This window comes from Zosterops lateralis, assembly GCF_965231275.1.
Source record: "Zosterops lateralis genome assembly, chromosome: 8".
NCBI lineage: Eukaryota > Metazoa > Chordata > Aves > Passeriformes > Zosteropidae > Zosterops > Zosterops lateralis.
Genome location: NC_139768.1, coordinates 11567758 through 11587712, shown reverse-complemented (window position 1 = coordinate 11587712; position 19955 = coordinate 11567758). Strand labels below are relative to the sequence as shown.

The 19955-nt window shown below is 41.6% G+C and overlaps 2 protein-coding genes across 6 annotated transcripts in view; one reads left to right on the top strand and one right to left on the bottom strand.

Moving 5' to 3' along the window:
• Positions 1–12350, top strand: part of SLC16A12 (solute carrier family 16 member 12) — a 31644-nt gene extending 19294 nt beyond the window's left edge. For 4 of the 5 annotated variants that reach the window (XM_083865873.1, XM_083865872.1, XM_083865874.1 and 1 more), the window contains 6 exons: positions 1548–1651; positions 2928–3071; positions 5489–6080; positions 7153–7412; positions 8504–8762; positions 11670–12350. In XM_083865873.1, the coding sequence (XP_083721999.1) occupies positions 1548–1651; positions 2928–3071; positions 5489–6080; positions 7153–7412; positions 8504–8762; positions 11670–11691 (1381 nt within the window). In that variant the 3' untranslated portion in view covers positions 11692–12350. The remainder of the gene's footprint in view (positions 1–1547; positions 1652–2927; positions 3072–5488; positions 6081–7152; positions 7413–8503; positions 8763–11669) is intronic. The other variant, XM_083865876.1, reaches the window with a different exon arrangement.
• Positions 12351–12447: 97 nt separating this feature from the next.
• Positions 12448–19788, bottom strand: LOC310911866 (interferon-induced protein with tetratricopeptide repeats 5-like). The gene is made up of 2 exons (XM_083865877.1): positions 18891–19788; positions 12448–16780 (listed from the first exon to the last, which is right to left on the bottom strand). The coding sequence occupies exons 1-2, from the start codon at positions 18893–18895 to the stop codon at positions 15346–15348; spliced, it is 1440 nt and encodes a 479-aa protein (XP_083722003.1). The 5' UTR covers positions 18896–19788; the 3' UTR covers positions 12448–15345.
• Between the last annotated feature and the right edge of the window lie 167 nt (positions 19789–19955).

Below are 19955 nucleotides of genomic sequence, written 5' to 3'. Positions count from 1 at the left end.
AAAAGTTTTTGGGATCTCCCCCGGCATCCTGCAGCTGACAAGGTTATTCCGCTTAGGTACAGACTCTCTCCCGCTGTATTTGCCAAGGTTTCCTGAAATCCCTAAGGCTGCAGGGACAACCAAGGGATTGTGAGCCCTCTGGCTTTAGTCTTGCCTCCTCTGACAGCTCTCTGGCTTTCAGCACCCACTCCTTGATTTCTCACAGAGTCAAGGCCCGGGGCAGGTAGTGCTATTTCAGGCTGTGGGGGTTTGCCTGGGGAGGGAGGAATCGTGTAGGGTCTCTTTGGGTTCACTGTGCCCCTCTGACCCCACAGCCATGCTCGTTTTTGCCACTCCCAGTGAATTTTCGTGACCTTTCTTTTGTCCAAAAGATGCAGAAAATATTTTCTCAAAAATAGAAAGAACAGGACTAGACTTCTGCCTTGCATAAATATAATGCAATCTGGGATAAGGCTGCTTTTACAGTGACTTTGATGTCAACTGGAGATACAGGAGCCTGGTGTGTGTGAACATGGAAAATTTAGCTATATTAAGCAGAGAGATAAGCACACTGGTAAGTGAGAGAAACTGAAAGAGTGTCTATTTGGACAGTTAGTATAATGTAAATATAGTGTTTCCTACCTAAAATTATTTTTTCCTTTAAAATAAAGCTCCTAGGTGTAAGTCTTTAGGGATTCAGGATCTTGGAGTCAACAGCACAGAAGGGGATAGAAACACACAGTGTTAGTTAATGCATACAAATGTACCAATTCCATAATAACAGCAGGGAATTCCTAGTGGAGTGAATTCCTTGTTTATGTGTTCAGTGTGTTACATTCAGGAAATCATCTAATGGCTGGCACACATTAGACTATATAGAAGAGTGACATATGTGCAAGAAAAAAAAAGCAGAAGAAAGTGATCATTCACTGATTTGGGAAAAAGAAAAGGGGAAAAGGCCTCTCTTGTTGATTCAGAAAAGAATATGAAATTATGCAGCCTTTTAATCTGTTCTGCTGCAGGGACATGTTGAACAGTAACACTTGTTAAGTTGAGCAAAGTAACTTCTGGAAACATTTTATTAACCTGATGGAAGGTCCACAGGCTCCTGCTGTGTTTTGATTCTCTGTGAGGAGTTGCTTTGTGCTTGTCCATCCACGAACACAGAGCTGCAAGTGGTGGTTGCTGTGTAGATATTATATTGACCCTCCTCTCACAGTTTGTGTGGGTGTGGAATAGTGAGCAACAAGGTCAGGGAAGAACTCTGAAGCCAGGGCTTTGTGTGCCAAGGAAGCAACATCATCATATGGGCTATAAGTTGCTGGTGAGAATTAGTAATTTCAATTTCCTTTTAGTTCAAAATACTGTGAGTTATAAAAACTCTAGCAGCAGATACCTCAACATGAAACATGTGATATTATAATGTTCATGACCACAGTTTTGTCTTTCCTGGGAGCTGGAGAGGACCTTCAAGTGGGTACTTTTTATACCTGAAGAGTGAGACCCGCACTTTCCATGAGGCAAATATTCCATATTTAACAGATTGGTGTTCCTGTTTTCTGTCCTAGGTGCATCTCCATTTTTTTTGTGGAGTTCCAGGCATACTTTGGGCAGGATTATGCCAGAACTGCTTGGATCCACTCCATTGTCGACTGTGCTACGATGCTTTGTGGTGTGTATTACCCTTTTAAGAGTAATGTGGCTGCTTTTGCATCAGCTTCATCTGGTTTTAGCATGCTCACAAGTTGGTGGAGTCAGCTGGGAAAGAATGATACTATGGGATCTCTGGGGTATGGTATATCCGAGCTGCTTCCCCCAACACAGTTGTGCAAGGGAGTGTCTTCATACTACAGAAAAGAAGCAGAACTTTGCTTTGTGAAACAATCTAATTTTTCAGAAATGTACTTTTGTTGAGGTCTATTGGGACACCTCATGTTCGAGAGCTATTAACTGAGCAATTGTTTCTTTTGCCTTTTGATTTGAGTCATATTTGAGATGTAGCACAGAATGTAGTGCATCTTGCCTCCAGATCAAGTCACAACCATCTTCCTTTTATCAAAAGTGTATGTTTACAAATAGTCTTCTCTCTTAAAAGAAAATTTGATATTATTAAAAATCATGTGCATCAACACAGCAGTTGTACTGAATTTCTCATGGATTTGCTTTAAACCTGTACATGATTTGGTGAAAATCCATGTCCAAGTCCTGTAGAAGAGATTAATCCATAAGAATTGCTAGAAAGGCAGAGGGACACAACTAGAATGAGACTCAAGAGCTCACCTGTGACAGCCACGTTATATCTTGGGCAAAATAGAGAAGTAAGGGTAACTTTGCCCTGGCATTGCAGGTAGTAGAGGGGGAGAGGGCTGGTGATGACATCCCATGATAGAAGAAGGGTGATCTGGGAGACATCAGTGTTTGCAGAAGTGCTGGAGAAGTGCAGGAGGAGGGTAGCAGCCCTGGAGATTGTCCAAAAGATGTGTGACCTCTCCTGTTTGGGTATAATCCCAGAGCCCACAAGGCCAGGGAGCTGTGAGGAAGGACACCTAAAGTTACTGAGGGTTGAAGAGCAAATTCCATGTGGGCAAAAGTCTGAGTGTTGTAAGCATGGAGTAATGAACAGTGCAGGCTGCTGCTGTGGCCTGTCTTGACCCCTTGACTCTCAGATTAGCTGTGTTCCATAATGACTTTGATCTACAGAAATGGCTGCTGAGAAAGCTACTGTAAGATTCAAGTTTATCCTCACTTTCAGGAAAATTTCTTTTAGAACTTTTTTCTTTATATTTGGTGCTAATGCCATCACGACAGGGATATGTTGGAAGACCACTCTGTAGCTGCAATTACCATTTTCTCCTGCTTCCTCCCGCTTCCTTTTCATTTATAACTGTTGCAGTGAACTGTGTGTGAGAACCTGCCATTAACTACCAGCTTTATTTGTTTCCTTGAAGCCCCACTTGGGAGTTTAATCAGTAATCATGTATCCTGCCAAGCTGGTATCATGCTAGGAGGGCTGCTTGCATCTACCGGACTAATTCTGAGCTCATTCGCCACCAGCCTGGAACATCTCTACTTATCATTAGGAGTCCTCACAGGTAGGATGCATTCAGCCCCTTTGCTGCTGCCAGAACACAAGACAGGAATGCAAAAAATGATGGGTGATCTCTTCTCCATGTCACATTGACACTGCACTGGTCAAATAGAGATAATCAGGCCTGTTCCTATCGTTGTAAAAGAGAGGCTGCCCCAGCGAGAGCTTCAGCACTGACTGATCTTACATAACGTAAATGCAGCACCCTGCAAAAGCAACTCTTACCCTCTATTAGAAAGAGGACTGTCAATAAAGTTCTGAAATTATGGGAGGTCAGGAAGGACTGCTGTTGCAGCTGATATACGAGAAAAGATTTCCCTGTTTTGTCAGGGTTTGGGAGGAGTTTGTTATAGCAGTCTAGACTGTCCTAACATATTTGCATATTTGGAAAAAAGTTTAAATCAAAACACAAATGTAGTTTGTAAAGTAAGTAAGTAAAGGGTAGAGGAGCTCTTGGTGAATACCAGGCACCTCAGCTGTATGCCTTATTTTGTCTGCATTACATTCCAGTTGAAAAGCAAAAAAATTGCTGGTTGGTAGTCTTGCTGTAGCAGCTCCTCCATTTTTGCTCAGGTATGGTGAAAACAAATCTTTGCTCTGTCCTATCTGCCTGTGTTTGTTGTGCACAGAGGAACTTGAGAGGGGCCCGTGGTCACACTGACATTCCTTCCTCATTAATACTGACCTGGTAGCCACGGTGATATAAGACCTTGTACTTGGTTCCCTGGAGTTTAGTAATGAGTTGGTGGAATTACTGCAGTTCACATGCTGCCAACAGCTTATTTGTTTAAAAAAAAAAAAAAATCCTTATTTTAGTGCATGTTGCTCCTGTATTACGATGTTAATCTTTGACAAATGTGTTCATAACAAATAAAAAGGCTTCTTGTAACTCGAGGGACTATGCTGCATACCATGCTAATACTTCTGAGGCTTCCTTAGTGGGAGCTGCTCTGAATACCGAGGTGGAAAGGCAGTTACAATTTCTACATGAAGTAGTAAAGAGCCAAGTTCACTACAAGCAGTGAACTTTTAGTCTGTGGGGACTGATTAACAGGGAGGTGAACTATTGGTAAAGGCTAAATGTGGTGCCCCCAACCCAGAGAGCAGATGGGACACAACAAGTGAATATCTAAGTCCATAAAAGCAGCAGGACTTGAAACCAAAGAGTGAAGCAGGTAAAATAGGCAGAGCAGAGTTCCTTCTAAGAAGTATGATGATGTTTTCCACCCTGAACTTTCCACTTTTCACAGGACATTTGTTGGCTTTTTTGAGACCTATTTCCCCCTGGTGACTCATAAAAAAAAAAAAAAAAAAAAAAAAGTTGTGTATGCCTAATAGAGTATGATTTTCATAGCTCTTGAGTGATGATGTCTAGCTCAGGGCTGCTCTTCTGGCTCTGCTGCCTGTAAAAGTCCAGCCCCAGCTCTGTGCCCTGCTTCTCCCCTCACCTCCTGAGGAGTGCCAGACTGGGCACCCGCCGCCCAGAGTCCCTCTAATCCTCTTATTCCATCCTGGCAGTTTCCCTGCCAGCCCTGCACACAGTGTGGCCTTTGAGGAGGATGTGGCAAGCCGGTTACGGCACTGGGGACTGTTTTATCCTCTATCTGCAAGCTCTGCCAAAGGCACTGGGGACTGTTTTATCCTCAATGTAGGACATGCTCCAAAACCCTAGTCAGGAACTCATTTCTACTGATTCAGGAATACATATTTTAGTGTTAGGGCAACCACTTGATGATTAATAGCTGCTCTCTGATTCTGCAGCAGAGACCACAATCTTTTTCTCCATCCAGGAGATGAATCTTGTTTGTTTACTCAACTGGATCTGGCTTTCTGAGGCTTTTCTCCCCTCTTTACTTGTAGGCAGGGATTTAAAATGGTCAGGACTCCAAGCAGCTGGTGCAAGGAGTTTGTTTAGCAGACCAAGAGAGGTTTATTGTAGAATATTAGTAACAGAGACAGGCTCTTTGTACTGTGTTTCAGAGACCTGAAAATTAATGTTCAGGGTTTCAACAGACCAAAATACAAACTGGTGCCTCATTAGGACAGCGTGTCCAGTGCTAGCATTGGTGCAGACCTTGGGGAAAGACCTCATCTTGCATGCAGGAGAGGCTGGCACACCGGTTCTGTCATGTTTAGTGATCATCCTTGTTCTTGTTATGAAGTGAACCCCATCACTTCTGTCTGAGTCTTGTTATTGTGGATTAATGGTCATCAGTTAGGTTTGGCAAGTCAGTGACCCTGCCAGTGGAAGAAAGACGTCATCCTAGTTTCTCATCACACTCAGACTGGGCTGTGTGATACAGAATCAGAAAAAGCTTTCTATTCATTTGAACTAATGAAAATACATTATGTGGCCTGATTTAATATGTTCCATATGTCATGCTTAGTATTAAGCCATCTGCACTTTGCTTTCTCTTCTAGGACTTGGGTTTGCACTTTGTTATTCTCCAGCCATTGCGATGGTGGGCAAATACTTCAACAAAAGGAAAGCACTGGCGTATGGAATAGCCATGTCAGGAAGTGGAATTGGTACCTTCATCCTGGCCCCTGTGGTCCAGCTCTTAATTGAGCAGTTTTCCTGGAGAGGAGCTTTGCTCATCCTGGGAGGTTTTGTTTTAAACCTCTGTGTCTGTGGTGCCTTGATGCGGCCTATTTCTCTTAAGGAGGATTGTAAAACTGCTCCTGAGCATCTTGAACAGAATTATGTCCCTGAAACAGAGAAACAGGACTTAAAGCAAATGTCCATTTGTTCACCTTTGATCAAATTATGGCCTCATGAATGTTTATGTTACTGTTCATGGAAGGAATATGACTTTTTGCTGATGCCTGGTTTCATGGTGCTGGCAGTGTCAATTTTATTCATGGCATATGGCTGCAGCCCTCTTTTTGTCTACCTAGTGCCTTATGCTTTGAGTGTTGGAGTGAGTCATCACCAGGCTGCCTTCCTCATGTCCATACTTGGTGTCATAGACATCATTGGTAACATCACCTTTGGATGGCTCACAGACAGAAGGTAAGGGCTTCTGGCTGGTCAAGTGTAAGCTTTGGCTGGTGGGAGGCTGGATGCAAGTGAGGTATAATACATATAAAAGTTAACATTATGGACTCTTTCTGTAGCATGTGTAACCTAAAAAAAAACCCCAACAACACAGTCTAACTTTCAGAAATGCTTGCTATTTAATCTTTTTGTCTCTTCTGAGTTTGTTCAATTCTGCTGGCTTAATATTTTTTTTCCCCTGAAAAAGTGATGTGTTTGTATGTTTGATAGTGGAAATGAAAACCCTTGCCTGAGGTATGTTGAGCATGATTCTCTGTATCTATTTCCTAGGGGATTTCACCCTGCTTCCTCTGTCTTTCCATCTCTTTTGTGCTGCTGAGGTGGCACAGAAGTTATGGAAGAGGGTCCAGGGTCTAGCCCAATATTGTTTGGCACATACTAGGAAGAACTGACTGAAAATTGTTATACATTTTCCAGTATATAAGAACTCACCATGCTTTGTGAACTCAGCTCACTCCAAATGTCAGTATACAGCATCTGTAACATCAGTAGATATTGGTCAAATTAACAAGGATTTTGATTCCGAAGGATGCATTCTTTGTGCTTATTTAGTTTGTGGGAAAAATCAATTATTGATTTTGTGGAGCAGGAAGGAAGGGAATTGACATCTCGCTTAGCTCACACTAACTCAAATTTAAGGGCTGACTGGAAAGGTGACAGCTAAGAGAGGTATACTGCAATATGTTATGCATAACACTGGGAGCACCTTGCTGAGCTGGGATGTAAAGCACAATGAAGTACTGCTTTGAACATTTAAACTTCAGGGGACTGCAAAATCCTGGCAGCAGGGTTCTGTCACTAGGAACATCCTGAAGAACTCTGCAGGCAGCACAGCTGCTGCTGGCCAGATATTTCTGCAGCTTTCCCTACCTGGGCTCATCTGCTGAGTGAAGACTTGTGTAAGGAAATGGACTTAAATTGGAGCTATAGAAAAAGAGAGAGAGAGCAAGCACTGCATGCCAGGGCATAGAAGCTGAGATACTGGTTTCAGTGATAATGTTTTCCTTTTCTGTTTTGAAATTGGCAGGTGTCTGAAGAAGCATCGGTACTTTTGCTACCTCTTTGCTGTGGGAATGGATGGCCTCTGTTGTCTGTTCCTGCCAGTTCTCCAAAGCTTCCCCTTGCTAGTGCCTTTCTCATTTACCTTTGGCTACTTTGACGGAGCCTATGTAACGCTGATCCCTGTCATGACAGCAGATGTAGTGGGAACTTCTTTGTTATCATCAGCCCTGGGCGTTGTGTATTTCCTTCACGCCATTCCATATCTAGTTAGCCCACCTGTGGCAGGTCAGTTTTGCCAAATGACTTACCTGTATCCTTATCAGATTTACCTATTGGTGTGAGGTAAAAGGGGAGGAAGGACAGCAAATGCACAGTGAATGTGAAGGTAGCCTCTGGGTAGAGGAATAACACATTCATAAGTCTTTAGATCTCCCATCCTTGACTAGGTGGAATGATTTCTACATATAGAGTGAGATGGAATTTAAAAAACCAAACCAGTATAGTTACATCTGTTACATCATCACTTCACGTAGTTAAGAAACTGTGCAAGTAGAAGGAATAAAATATTTCACTGTGAAATTATATGATTTTGTAAAATATAAATCTCTCTGAAGAGTTTAATTTCAAGATTTTTCTTTTTTGATTTTTTTTTAAATTTTTTTTTTAATGTGGAAGACTTGATCTTTTAGTCTCTACATTGCTACAACATGTGGGTGAGTCAGCTCCACTCCTGTCTGGTCATAAGCTCATCCCTGTAATATCTAACCATCATTTTTCCCATCCATACCATTACAGTGAAGTAAGGATGAGAGCTGTACCATTATTTTTCTTTAGAAAGCACTTGACACAGTTTTTAATATTGTAAAAGGTCTGAGATCTTTTTCAAACCATCAAGCTTGCATATTTTATCTGATGTTTGCATCAATTCTCAATTGACCATTGCACCTGAAGCTTTTAATTTCATTTTCCATAGCAAAAAATATTGCAAAATAGAATTGTTTTAAGTGAAGCACGAGCCTGGGCAGAGCTCAATAAATGTTTCTGCGTGAAGACCTTAGAGCTCTCTAAGCCCTCTAAAGACTGCCAGTTAAATCCATGCAGTTGGAAGATGTTTATTTAATAGTGTAGTGATGACCGCTCTGCCTTTTCTTGTGGATTTGACCTCCAAACAAAAGGCCATAAGGATATTATTTGCCTGCTGAGACTAAATCCCTCTCTGCCCCAGGATGTAAAAGTATAGTGATGGTGATGAAAACCTGTATTGTTTGATTGTATTTATATGTGATAACTCCAAAAGTTTATAACTGGGTCATAGGAATTGTAAATTATCCACCAGAATACTGATGGATCTCTAAAATTATTTTTTTTCCCTACAGGTTGGCTTGTGGACACAACTGGCAGCTACACTGCATCATTTCTCCTGTGTGGATTTTCTATGATATTTAGTTCAGCACTGTTGTGCTTTGCCAGACTAGCAAAGAAAATCAAAAGAACACATTTGCAGTCCCTCACTGGTAACAGAGCCTTGAAACAGCACATCTGGACAAATGGAGCAATAGCTTATTCTGTCACAGCAGAATTAGACCAAAGGGATGCTGAAGGTTTGGCTGTGGACACAAACAGCTACAGCAACAGGTGACAAGTGCTGTTGAGATTCAGTACGGCACAGCCTGAGACAGATGTGGCTCTGTGGTGGTACACTGTTGAGGATACTTTCCTGTGAAACAAGACATCTCTCATTTAGATTTTTCTGTCGTGTTTTAGTTGGCTTCAATCTACATACAGCAACAGTAATACCAAGTTAATGCAGTAACAGAAGAAAGCTAGGCTGAAAATGGAGTTTGTAGATACAAGTGTTCACAGATTTATTTGAAATGCAATGTCGACTCCACAGGTATCAGCCACTAAAACTGAACAATAACATTTACATTTAAAAATATTATTATTGGCACAAGCTTTTTCATTTTGTGGTCTAGTATGTTTCAGTGGACTAATCATAAACATCACAAAAAAATCTCTACATTTATCCATCTGCATGAAACTTTGCAAATGAGCGTTTCAAATGCCAAAGTCATCTGTTTTTTTTTTTGTTTGTTTGTTTGTTTGTTTGTTTTTTTTTGTTTGTTTTTTTTTGTTTTTGTTTTTGTTTTTGTTTTGTTTTTAAGAATCTGGCAGAAACTGATTTATGCTGAAAGTATCTCTGGAGCAACTTTAATTTTTACAGTGTGCCTGAACTTTGTATATACATTGCAATTTAATTACAAATATGGTTTTAGACCTGCTTTCCCATGTGCTCTATAGCAATTTTTACTTTTTATCTTTTTTCTTCTGGATACCTTTAAAATTTGTATTTCTAAACACTGACATTCTGGGTATGATCTTTCAGCTGATCCTTGTCTTGGAGGGTAGAAAATGAGCTGTGGTGGCTCTACTGTGTGAAGAGGAGCAAATTTGTGCCATGGGGCCAGGCATGCTGATAGGCAAATGTGCTTTAACTACATTAGTTGGAAGAAGCCCAAAGGCAGCCCAAGAGACCAGAGAAGCCCCTGTGTTTTCAAACACAGAGCTTCTTCCTCTTGCAAAATCAGCACCTATTAGAGAACTTTAGAGTCCATGAACCAAATGGCTGAGAGATTGCCCACCCCACAGGCTGATAGTGGAGAGGATGTTGGCAGAATTGTTTGTTATTGCAGTGGCCGGTGTGTCTCTTTTCGGACCCAGAAGCTGCATCTTCAGGTGGCGCCAATTGCTCATTTGTACCATGTGAAGAGCTGTCAGGTCACTTTTCCTTGATGGCCAGAACACAAGAGCTGTAACTTGCTGATAGCTTCCTGCTACTTGTGTGAGGAATATACTCCAGTTGGCTGCTTCACAGGTAGTGAATGTAGCTCCTGGAGTGAGTTACTGATGTGATGGTCTAATAAATACTGGGATTTTCTACATTTTTAGAGTGAAAACATTGTCAGCAATGGAAAAATTCAGATTCCATGATAGAAATAGTTTCAGTGTTTTGATGCTGTATCAAGCTGTATTCTGTTCATTAACAAATTGATCAGAGTCCAAATAATTTTCATTTACACTGAACTAGTTTTGTTAGTCTGCAGTGTGTTCAATGGCTGCTCATGGTGTCCTTTTCCACTCTGTGCCTTGGAAGTGAAAGCAACATAGACTGATGTTCACCAAATTGATTTAGAACAAGAGTACAGCCATAGGAGTATAATGTATTTATATATACACACACATATATGTATGAATAACATGTGTATGAAGTAGTTTTATTATCCAAGTGTATTTCAAATATAACATATTAAAATTGTTTCTGTTTAAATGAAGCATTTCTCGCTGTCCTGTTTTAGGAATGTAGTCAGAGCCAGTAGCATGATCTGTGTGCACAGACCATAGAATGAGCAACAGCAGTGCAAAATCTTCTTAAAGCCCATGACACAACTTTTCTTCAGCTCAGCATGAAAATTGAGTCTTGGGCTCCAGTTTAGTTTTTAACATATGTTTGGAAAAAAAGACAAAAATTATCTGTGAGTGTTTCTTAATGAGTTAGAAAAAATATGCACATTTTGAAAATAATTATTTTTTTTTAATTAGTACTGATGAAGATAATGTTTTAGATCTTAATATAATATTTTAATATTAAAAAATAAGTGGGGAATAGTGTGGTCAACAAAAGATATAATTTATTTTGAACAAGTTATAAATTACCACTGTAAATAAATTTACAAAAATGTCATTACTTTGTTTACCACATCACAACATGTCACCTATTGTTCATGTCATGTTGTTCATGCATATTGTAAAGGCCTCTTGGAATAATACTATATGCATTTTAATCATAGTAAATTGTACTCTGTAATACATTCTTTATTATGTCAAGGTTTTTTTCATAGGCTTTTCCCTTTATGTTTTTTAAGCAGTACTTCTTGTTTTAAATATCTTATTTTGCAGCAAACATTCAACTGGTTTAATCCAGAGACCTTTTCTAGAAAATGGTAAAATTCTTTCAGGGCCTTCCACCACTGTTTCTGCTCTGACTCAATGGAGAAAAACTTATATACTGGAATAAAGACTTCTGTGCATAAAACATACTGTGAAATATCAGCCTTGTCATGAATGCCTCCAAGAAACAGAAGGAAGGAAGCGTAGCAGGAAATGACCTGCAAGTGGAAGAAATGGGAATACAATCCAGGCTGGTGAAGTCTCATGCCAAACTTCTAGCTCCTGCTCCACACACTCCAGGTTGAACAGGTCACCTTTATCCTGCTATGTGAAATATTTCAGGCAACTCATTGTAGAAATCTCTGGCTTACAATAGTTTTAAAGGATGATTAATTGTATCGGCAGTATGTTTTTTCAGAGATCATTATATTCTGGCTGTCCTCCATGGAGGGCATTTCCTGGCGTGGCTCAGCAAGGGAATAAGCCAAGATACCTGAGCTAGCTGTGAACAATTTGCCAGATGAACACTACATGTTTGAGGATTTAGGGGTCTTTTCCACCCTTAATGATCCTGTAATTCTATGTTCCCAACAGCCCTGATGGACACAAGCATTGAAGGATTTGAGCTCGGCTGGAGCATTGCACTGCTGAGCCTCTCTGGCTTCCCAGGACTGCGTGGTGAGACCTGACTTGGGGTCACATCTGTCCAACACAGATTCTACCTCAGATGGATCCTACCTGGAATTATGCTCAGTTCTGTGCAGTGGACAGAAATTCAGTGTAAGTAACTGAAACTGCCTACAGCTGCTGAAGTTATCCCATCTGTCTCCATTCCATGAGGTTTGAAATGGGGAAATAATAATTCTTTTGAAATTATTTATATTCTAGTGATAATCTGGAACATTTAATAAATGGTGGCTTGGAAAATTGAGTGAAAACAACATTGGAAAGAAATACCTTCTGTTGAAAAATGACCTTTTTTTTCAGAAAAAGCATTCCTGAAACATTCCTTTCAACGTGGATAATAATTTATCTCCTAAAAGACAAAGCTGTGTTACTATATGGTGAATGTATTTTATATTGCCACAACGATGCCTTGTTTGCTTTCTAAACTAGTACCAATTAATGTGAGAAGGAAGAACATGTTTAACTTAAAATGTAACACTACTTCAGGATCAGCATGGCAAACTCCTTATTCGAGTTTGCCTCAATAAATAATACCTTTTTCTCAGTGATTATTCCGATGTATTTCAGTAAAGTTTTCTTTAGAAGGTACTTTTGAGTCATAAATTTACACTTCAGTACTTCACTTTATTTTTTTCCCCCTACATTGCTAGCATCAGCTTCAGTGATGTTTTCATACTTGGGTGTGAACTAAGAGGTGTGCAGTCATGCCTCTGTGCAGTTCTCGTTGTGCCCAATGAATTTGGACTCTCTAAAATGTGTATTTCATTTTGTCTACCTCCCGAAGCTCGAGCTTAACCTGCTCCCCATGTCGGCATGCCAGGCAAGGCAGCAGCACCACCCTGTGGGAAATAACGTTTTTCCTCATCTACAAGTCAGGCAAAATCCAGACGGTTGTGTTTGCACAGTGCTCTGTGCAAACTCCCCAGACAGTACTGCAGTCCAGAGCAGTCCTCCAGAGTACAAAGGAGGTGAAGCACAAGAAATACACTTTTTGCATCCCTATATCTCACAGTCAGTTTCTTCACTGTGCAGATTGAGCTGCTATTACTCTTCATAAAAATTCAGGCTTATTTTTTTTTCAAAACAATTTATAGCTTATCCTTATTTCTTCAAGGTTCTTTTTTCAGGAGTCATCCTGGTGGCAGTGTAGATGGGAGAATGGATGTGCCACCATGGCTTTGAGAACCTGCACCACCTCTTCCTCAAATCCTTCCCTGCTGCCTTCCACCCTCTATGCCCTCAGCAGGGTTTAGATAGCAATGATGCTGAGCTTAGGAGCCCTCAAGATTCACAAAGGCAGTGAGGTTGTCCAACAGATCCTTTTGTCCCCATAGCTGGGCACAGCAGTGTAGTGTCTCCAGTTCCTGACTTTACCCCCACTGTTGTTCCAGCCAGCTTTCAGGAGGGGTCTGCAGAACTGTTCCCAGTTCTCCCTCCTCACTGCTCCTTCCCTAGGCAGGGTTCTAAGAGAGCAGCTGGCAGGTGGCTGGGAAACAAGGGTGGATTTTGCTCTCCAGCTCTTTCTTAGGAAGAGAGTGTTTGCAACTATGAACACTTGATTGCTTTTGCTGTGTTATGAAAGATTCTCTGAAGGAGAGCTGAGAAGGAAGAGGTTTACTGATATTTTGTGACCTGGGATTGGTGTTTTGCACTCCCTCATGTCTTGTCATCCTGTCTGCACAGGGGTGCTGTTGTGGGTGCAGGAATGCTCCAGGATGGCTAGAAGCTCATGTGCACATCCTTCCTGATGGGCTCTGTCACCAGTGTGCTTCATGCTACACTAGTGGCTAGGGCTCACAAGTGTTTTGGAAGTGCAGCATAAGTTTTCCCTGAGTACTATTATGGAAGTCTGGGGGCCTGAGGTACTCTTTTAGATTAGAGTGAGAAAAACTTTCCTCCCATGGACCTTTGCAGCCACATGTTTGTATTTCCTGGGTTTTGATGTTCTGTTGGTTTGGTAAGTTCATATCAGCTTGTTCAGCCCCTGTTCACCATATATGCACACCTCCCAGAATGTTCTTCATTCCTTTGGACCCCACTGGGTTATTTTTGCTGCAGTACCCCACCCTTGTCATCCTATTAGTCCTCCTGGTTCCTGGCCACCCCTCTGCACCATTTTCCCCCATCCCTGTTGGACCCTGACCCTCAACACCACCCATTTTCCTCTGCTATATAACCCTGGATCCTTGGCCCCATTTTGGCTGTGGTCCCTGGAACACATTGGAGGCTGTACCCACGATGCACAGCCTGACAATAAACAGCCCCCATTTCCAAACAGGACCCTGTCTCTTCACCTTCATTGTCAGCCCTTTATTAGCAGAGTGCTCTGGGCCTCGAGGCACAGGTCGCTCTCAGGAACAGGCTGCTGCACGATCCAACATGCTCTGGTCTATCAAAGGTACAGTACTGGGGAATTAGGCCAGGATGTTGCAAAGAATATTGAAATTTAGTTGGATATCTGAAGACAATCACCTTGTCAATTCATTCTGTCATTTCAGCCCTTTCTTCCATTCATATACACCCACCCCTGTGGACACCCACCTTTTTTTTCCACATGCCGTTTATGTTCCCCTGCCCTGCTCCTGTGGCACCCACCCAACTCTGCTCTGGCTGTGCTCTGCCCTCCATGTCCAGTTCAGGTCATTTTTTGTGTGTGTTTGCCATCCCTGGCCTGTTTCACAAGCATGGCCACAGCCATCTCTTTGCAATCTCAAAGACATCCTTCCTCTCCAGATGTTTGCTGTTGTGGTTCCTGATGGCGTGTTTTGGGTAAACTAGACAGACGCTGCTTTGTGCACAGTTTAATTCTTTGGTGCAATGCCCCTGGAGCCAGCTTGGCTGAGAAGTCAGGGAAAATAAATGGGGCTGTCTCCTCAGCCTTTTGTATCCTACCAAAACTCTATCCTTCTTGCTTTTTCAAATGGCTGTTTCTCTTTAGTTAATCTACTAACATGAAGGCTGGTCATCAGAGAGATACCCAGAAGCATCAACTGGTGGATTCAACAGACTTTAGTAGTTCTCAACAATAATACACGTTTTGTAAGCTTTCCAATGGACTAGCTGAACAATGTTTATTTTTCATATTTAAACAGCATGCAAGGTAGTAAACTGAAGAAGCCTTCAACAAAAGTTTCTTCCACAAAGGTATTTTTGAAATGCTTAAAAGAGATTCCCAAATTCTGTTTATGTATAAGCATGTCCTTCAAGTGTACAGAAAAAACACTACAATATGATTCCTTTATCTTTTTCTCAGTAGAAGGTAATATTTGATTTCAGCACAGTAGTTCTGTTTTCTAGAGACTATCACTTAAATACATTTATAACCATGTTAGCATCGAGTTTTATTATATGTATATTATATTTATTATATAGTTATCCAAGCATGCTATCTGTTAGTGAATGAACAAATATGCAATCATTGTCTGCAGTTTCTACATTATGAGTGCCGTGAAAGTGATGCCATCTGTGTTCCCTCTGGTCATAATGTCTACCTTCAAATGAAAAACAACAGAAGGAGTTTTGAGAGTCTGTTGAAACGTCCTTGGTTTGGGGGATATTTTGGTACATAGGATTTTTGTGAGCTTTAGCTTGAAATGGAAAGTTGTAGCTCAACTAATGCATTCTGATACTCTTCGTTGTTGGGATCCAAAGCAATAGCATTCTTATAGCATTCAATTGCTTCTTCTTTCTTACCATTTAGTTTATGAACCAGTCCAAGTGTACCAATATCTGAGGCATCTGCTAAACCACTCTGAATTTTCTGTTTCAACAGTTTCTCCACAGCTTCACTGCACTTTTTTTTCCCAGGGGAATCTTTTTCTATTTTCAGACCTTCAATGTAATACTTAATGGCTTTTGATTCTGACTTCATGTCAAAATGCTGAAAATTGCCATAGTTGAAGTAGATTTCTTGTTTGTCACCACAGGGTAGATCATTTCTCTGAAGCACTTCCTGAAATGTCTCTTCTGCTTCTTCATACCTCTTGCCTAGTGCATATGTGTTTGCAAGGTCAGCATAGGCAAAAAAAAATACTGGCTTTTTGTTTATCACTGTTTTAAAATGAAAAATGGCAAGCTGGATGAGATTCTCTACTTTCTCTTGAGGTGTGTATCTTGTCCTTTTCAGTTGCATTACCTTGGATCTGTAGCAGAGTCCTAGTTGATGATGCAGAAAGACAGAATTTGGTGTCAGTGCTAGGGACTTCTTCAAAATCTCCACTGCCTTGTTCACTTCTCCTTTCTTTCTGTAAAAATTAGCAGCATATCGCAGGAAAACAGGAAAGTCAGGGGTTTTCTGCAGTCCTTCTTCAATGTACCTCTCCCCTTCATTACCTTGGTGTAATCGCTGGAGTTTTAATGCAAGTAATGCCAGAATGGTTGTGTCCATGGGATTCAGTTCTGCTGCCCTCTTCAGGGCCCCAAGGCACGGCGTGATCTCATCACCATACCTCTCAGCACAGTCTTCCAAGCGGTACATTGCTATTGCATAGCCAGCATTAAAATCTGGGTTATTGGGCTCACTCTCCAGAGCATTTTCAAAGCAATTCTTTGCTTTCTCAAAGTAATTCCTCCCAAAACGTAATAATGCCCATCCTTTCTCAGCACAGATCTCTGGAAGCTGAATCTTCCCATGAGCCGTACTTGAAAGCTTTTTGCGGCTGTTTTCCACTTTGCTTACATAAGTTTGAGCTTCTTCATATCTCTGCATGTGATAATAAATCCAGGCATAGTTCCCCCAGGTAACAAGACTTCTCCTGGCAATTTCACCTGGATGATATTTTTGAATAGCTTCTTCAGCTTTTCTGAGACTTCTCAAGGCTTCCTCATTTGAATTCTTCAGGTGACATACATAGGAAAGTATATTATAATCTCTAATGTTGTATTCTACAACAAACTTGATATGATCAAGAATTGTTTCCTCTAGGGCCTCAAGACCCACATCCTTCTTCAGCAAAGTCCATGTAAAATGACATTCTAACTGCAGCAGGGAAGCCTTCAAGGAATCCTTGGAAATGGTACTAGAAGAAATCAAAGAAAAAGCTGTTTAATACCCCATTTGATTTTTGCTATTCTTGTTTTTAAACCAGGTATGGTGTACTTTAAAGGCAGGCAATACCTTACCTGGTGCCCTTAGCCCACAACACTTCAAACAAGTCAAAGCTGTAGGGAGCCCTAGGTCCAAAGTGCTGAATAGTGATTTTAGTGTAATCCTTCTTGTGTGTATGAGGGCACCTCTTACATAGGAGCAGATGTTGCTGTGCATGTCAAAGTGGAGGGCTGGTCTCTGGAGTAAAGCTGAGGCCCCAGGAATATATTTGCTGTGCTGGGGACAATTGCTAAAGCCTACCCAAAAGATGTAATCACAGAAGGTTCCCTTAAACTATAAAGACTGTTACGTAGTCCATTTCCTAAACCTTTGTACATGTTATGGTTTGTATTATAAACATGATTTTCCTGCATTTTTAACTGCTTGTATGTTAGATCATAGCACCATTCTTATGTAGTGGTTATACTGATTCTATGGTTAATGTATTCAGGAATTGGGTCCCAGATCTCACCAGCCTCTCCAGTTGCTGGCACTTGGATGTACAGGCCACGAGTATGCAACCCCTTTCCACTTGCTGGTACAAACCACACACTCACTCTCTCACCCTGTGGCTCCTCAGATGTTGGCTCTGGACATCCAGTGTCTCGTTAGGGAGCTTCTCTGTCTCCCCAGGTGCCTCACCCCTAGACACACACACTCACATCCCTTGTTAACCAGACCCTGGGGACATACAACTGGTCCTTAATGTCCCTTTATCCCTGGTGTGGTTTAAGCCCAGCTGGCAGCTAAGCATGATGCTGCTGCTCACTCATCTCCCCCTGCCCCCCACTGGTGGATCAGAGAGGAGAATCAAAAGTAAAAATTGTAGGTTAAGATCAGAATGTAATAATTTTTAATAACTGAAAAAAAATCAATAATAATAGTAAATATTATTCATGAGGCTAAAAGGAAAAAATAAAAGTCAAAGAAAAAACAAGTGGTGCACAGTACAACTGCTCACTACCTGCTGCCCGATGCCAGACTCTGTTCCTGCACTCCAATCAGCCCCTTTCCAGGTAACTCCCCCCATTTATATACTGGGCACGATGTTCTCTGGTGTGGTATATGCCTTTGGCCAGTTCAGATCACCTGTCCCAGGTGTGCTCTCTCCAGCTTTTTTGTGCACCTCCTCAATGGCAGAGCATGATACACAAAAATGTCCTTAACTAGGTAGGATAAACACAACTACAAACTAAATGTGAGTTATCCACATAATTGGCATAAGGAACCCAAAACACTGTACCAGCTGCTGAGAAGAAATGAACTCTGGACCAGATGAAATCAGGACAATCCTTCTTCATCTTTCAACAGCTTTTTCTTCCCAAATGGGGCACGGGAGCCACCAGGGCAGGGTGTTATTTGGGTTTTCCCTGCTGCCATTGCCTACCTGTGTCCCTGTGTGGGTGCACAGACTGGCCTTTGTCACACAATCAAGGGGACATTTTTACATCACAGAGATGACATTTTAGTCCACACTGTGCTTTCCCTTAATTAAAGAAAGAATGACACACAATTCTATTACTGAGGCTTCTCAGTCAAATCCTCTTTTCTTGGAAAGACTTTCTTGCTGTCCCTCCTATAACATCTAGCAGTCTAACAGCCTGTGGGGCACAGCATGTGCTGCTGCTCAGCTGCACAGTCAAGCCTTTTGGGTAAAAAAAGGACTGAGGGGAAAGACTGCAAAATTATGAGGAGGCAAATCAAGGAGGAATGTCACAAACACAGGTTTGAGAGACAGATTACACCTCTTTGGCTGGGCACCAGCTGCACCTTCTGCACCCTGGATTTCATCCCCACACTGCATGCACAAAATTTTTCTGACTTTCTGTCCTACTCACAGAGACCAAACCTCATTGAAGAAGCAATAAACATGACAACATTCAAGAGCATCCTGATTTTATTTTGATTCTTCTCTAAATATTCTGTAAAATATTTTCTGTTGTCTGGAGGCTCAAACTCCTTCACGGCTTACATTTATATAAATAATGTTTCCTGTGGCATAGAGAAAAAAGCATCTTTCAGAGGCTGGATTGCTTTCTTACCTCATGGTTTTCCTTCTCTGCTCACTTGTCTTCAGGCAGCCTCAAAGAGAAAGGAGTGCTGCCCACTGTTGTTGTGCCTTCTATTTTATTTGGTCCTCCCTCATGTGATCTGTGGTGAAATCACTGGGAAATAGAAAGTGAAACTTAGCTTTTCTCTGGATTTGCCGAAGCAGAATAGTCTGTGTGCAGAAATGAAACTATTGAGTCACTAAGCTGCTCTTTTTTCAGCCTGGCTCTGTGCCACATATTACTTTGTATTGTGGAGAATGTGGCACAGCTCCTAATGCTCCCAGCATTTATTATGTTCAAAGGCAGAGACATCCATGATAAGGAGAATATTTCAGGCTTGTGTGGGCTGACCTGGCCATCATGCATAGTCTGGGGAAGGGTCTTTTGCTCTTTGTGCCTCTGCTGATTCTGTGCCACGCTGTAGGCTCCTGTGTTATTGGTGCTGTGTCACCCACATAACACACACAAACACACACAAACAAACAAACCCTTATCTCCCCTCTCTCACTCCTCCATCCTGTACCTCCATACCACGAGGTCTCTGCTGCTGTACCAGGCCTGTGTATTTCTGCACTTTGCCATTGTCTAAGAACACTAAATATCCCATCCATAGGAAATGTTTCTTGCTGCTCTCTACATAAACCCATGACTATCCTCTCACAAGTCAAATTAGACAGAGGCAGTCAGTTTGAGGAACTGCTGTGACAGTTGTGCCAAGGAAAAGAAAGCTGCAGGCAGGTCAGGGCAAGGTCAAACTGAGCAGACCAGGCAAGCCTCTGTCCCAAGACCATGCAAAGGCAGGGCAAAGCTTACAGTCTGATGCTGGCAAGAGCAATGCCTGCTACAGGCTACACACATGGCAACAGAGATGGGAATGGCCTGGGGACTGGAGCATCTATGGACAACTCATTGATGCTTAGTCTAAAAAAATAAAAAATGCTCTGCAAAATTGACTTTGGGGGTAACAAAGACAGCCAAGAAAGAGTCTGTAACATAAGTAAGTGGCACTATATATAGCAAATTCAGATGTAACATGAAGCTGCAGACTAGGGAAGA